Source organism: Bactrocera latifrons, unplaced genomic scaffold, assembly GCF_001853355.1.
Source record: "Bactrocera latifrons isolate USDA-ARS-PBARC rearing strain unplaced genomic scaffold, ASM185335v1 scaffold_10, whole genome shotgun sequence".
NCBI lineage: Eukaryota > Metazoa > Arthropoda > Insecta > Diptera > Tephritidae > Bactrocera > Bactrocera latifrons.
The window spans coordinates 267,395-269,736 of NW_017534408.1; the positions used below are offsets into that span (position 1 = coordinate 267,395).

The 2,342-nt window shown below is 41.1% G+C and overlaps 1 protein-coding gene across 1 annotated transcript; it reads left to right on the forward strand.

Annotated features, from left to right (window-relative positions):
* The first annotated feature begins 282 nt into the window (after positions 1-282).
* Positions 283-2,016, forward strand: LOC108965893. The gene is made up of 2 exons (XM_018928572.1): positions 283-931; positions 988-2,016. Exons 1-2 carry the CDS (start codon positions 649-651, stop codon positions 1,953-1,955), a joined length of 1,251 nt encoding a protein of 416 aa, XP_018784117.1. The 5' UTR covers positions 283-648; the 3' UTR covers positions 1,956-2,016.
* Positions 2,017-2,342: the final 326 nt, after the last annotated feature.

Consider the following 2,342-nt stretch of genomic DNA (forward strand, 5'->3'; position numbering starts at 1 on the left):
TTTTTGTTGTTTCCTGTCTTTTATGGAAGTAGAAATCGAAATGTGTTGAAAAAATCGAAAACAATATACAAACATACACAGTTACAATGAAATTAAATAGCTTATTAATGCTTATCACCAAAAGCAGCAGAGATAATTGTGTAGAAGTGCAGCTCGTCGCTAGTTCGATTAGCTTAAGTTCGCAGATTAGCGCCACAGCGTGTCAGTCATCTAGATGTGTATAAGATAGAAGTGCAGCTCGTCGCTAGTTCGATTAGCTTAAGTTCGCAGATTAGCGCCACAGCGTGTCAGTKGCAAGTGACGAGTGGTGAGCAGTGGTGGCAGCATTTACATAGTGTCAACGCTCGTAAATTGCGTATCACGCTTAAAATAATCAAGTGAAAATCGCGCACAAAAACTCATTAACACTTCCAATATATGTAGTGTCGAGCACAAGTTGCAAGTACTCAAGTCACGCGCTTTTTGTAAATAACCGAATAATTGCCGAAGTTTTTGACACAAATCAAAGTTGAGTTGGCGCGAAGTGTTGACCAACGAAGTGCGGTTTGCGAGCTCCAGGGCAAACTAAGTTGCGTGAAGTTGAATAAACTATTAACGGTTTGTGTGAGTGATAGTGACGTGAATGCATTAGATCCGTGATTCATAACAATGTTTTCGCTTGACAAGAACATTCATCAATGTCRCCACGGTCGGGGACGAAGCGCGCTTTTGACTTACAACRTCCTGCTATGCGCTTTGGTGGCGCTCATGYTTTGTCTGCCCGTGGGTGGRGACGATTTGAGAGCATATAAGTATGTGTCCAGAGCACGCGAAAGGCAGCTGGAAAAACTCGCGATACGCATAAATGAGTCCGTTAATCCAAATCGGTATCCCTGCGAGAGCTTYTACGATTATGTTTGCAGTTATAGTAAACCGCTATTCACGATACTTGGTGAGAATAAATGGAGTGAAGTAGAAAATTGTATATATTTAATATGCGACTTWTAGGTCATTTGCCCGAACTCGATGATCTCATGAAGTTATTTACTGAGCTGCAGCAAGATCCCGAGAAGTTTAGTGCCAAAGACAAGATGTTGGATTTTTTCGTTTCTTGTACATCSAAGAAATGGCTGGAGGATTGCTATCGCGAAACATTCGAATATTTCAAGCCACTTTTTGGTTACATTATCACCAAGAACTATGTTGGCAGCAATTCGGAGGAGCATCGTAACTTTCTGGTACTACTGGATGCTTTTCTGTTAAAGGCCTCGCAAACGCWTAATTTCATGCATCACCCGATACGTCATCGCTTGCAGACGTTGAGAGAGAAATTCCGCTTGCCGCAGATCTATTTGCGGCCGCACGAATTAAGTGAGGAAWACGAATCGTTAATGATGTATCCCGAGAGTTATAAGCATAATGTGCGTAATTTGGAGTTGCATCGTAGACGTAATTCCAGCTATGAGTTGGGCGTGGAGCGCACCATGTTGGATTGGTCATTGTATTTGTATCAAAGTCGCAATATGCCCATGTCCTATTACTATCCCACATTGAATGTACACCTGTGGATGACATTGTACAACACGACGGAGCGTGACCGTGAGCCGAAGCGCGTGCATGAGCTTGCCGAATGCTTGAAGYTGCCACCGTACGTGCATGTGCTGGACGAGGCGCGTGTTTTGGCTTTGGTCTATTTGAAGGCTTTCCAAAATGCTTGGTTTGATTATAGTACTTGGCTGAAGCCTGATCGTGCGACTGTGAACAGTGACATCTATGATCATGAGAATAGAATACTGTCACGCTTTAAGTTGGATAATAAGAAGGTGTTCTTCATTTTGTATGGGCAGAATTTTTGCGAGTTCGGCAAAGAGTTGGCGGAGAATATCTTCTATTTGGGCATGAAACAGAATCGCGACTTCGCCGAAAGCTTCGATTGTGTGTTTGCACCAGAGCCGCGTATGCCATGTTATGTGTAAAACTGAGCTTCGTAAAATTCAAAATATTAGTAAGAAAAATATACGACTGCTTTTATTAAAATTCGCTTTTATTATTCTTATAGATTTTATGGAAGGAAATAAGTCAACTATTGCGATAAAAATTTAAATTGTCATTAGTCCCAGCATTATCGCTTTCTCAGTGCATTCKCTCTTGATAATATTTTGCTAAAGTCTGAGAACAGGAAAATTATGCTGTGTTCAAATTCGGAGAATGGACGTATGCTATTCCTTTTCATTGATTTGAGACATGCTTTGTCTCGGTTGTGAGTACCCTAATCTTCAGTTAAARTTCTCWAAATAGTGTTTCTACTCATACATATATAGTTCAGCTAACATTCCGATGGTAATATTTCCAGCGAAAACAAT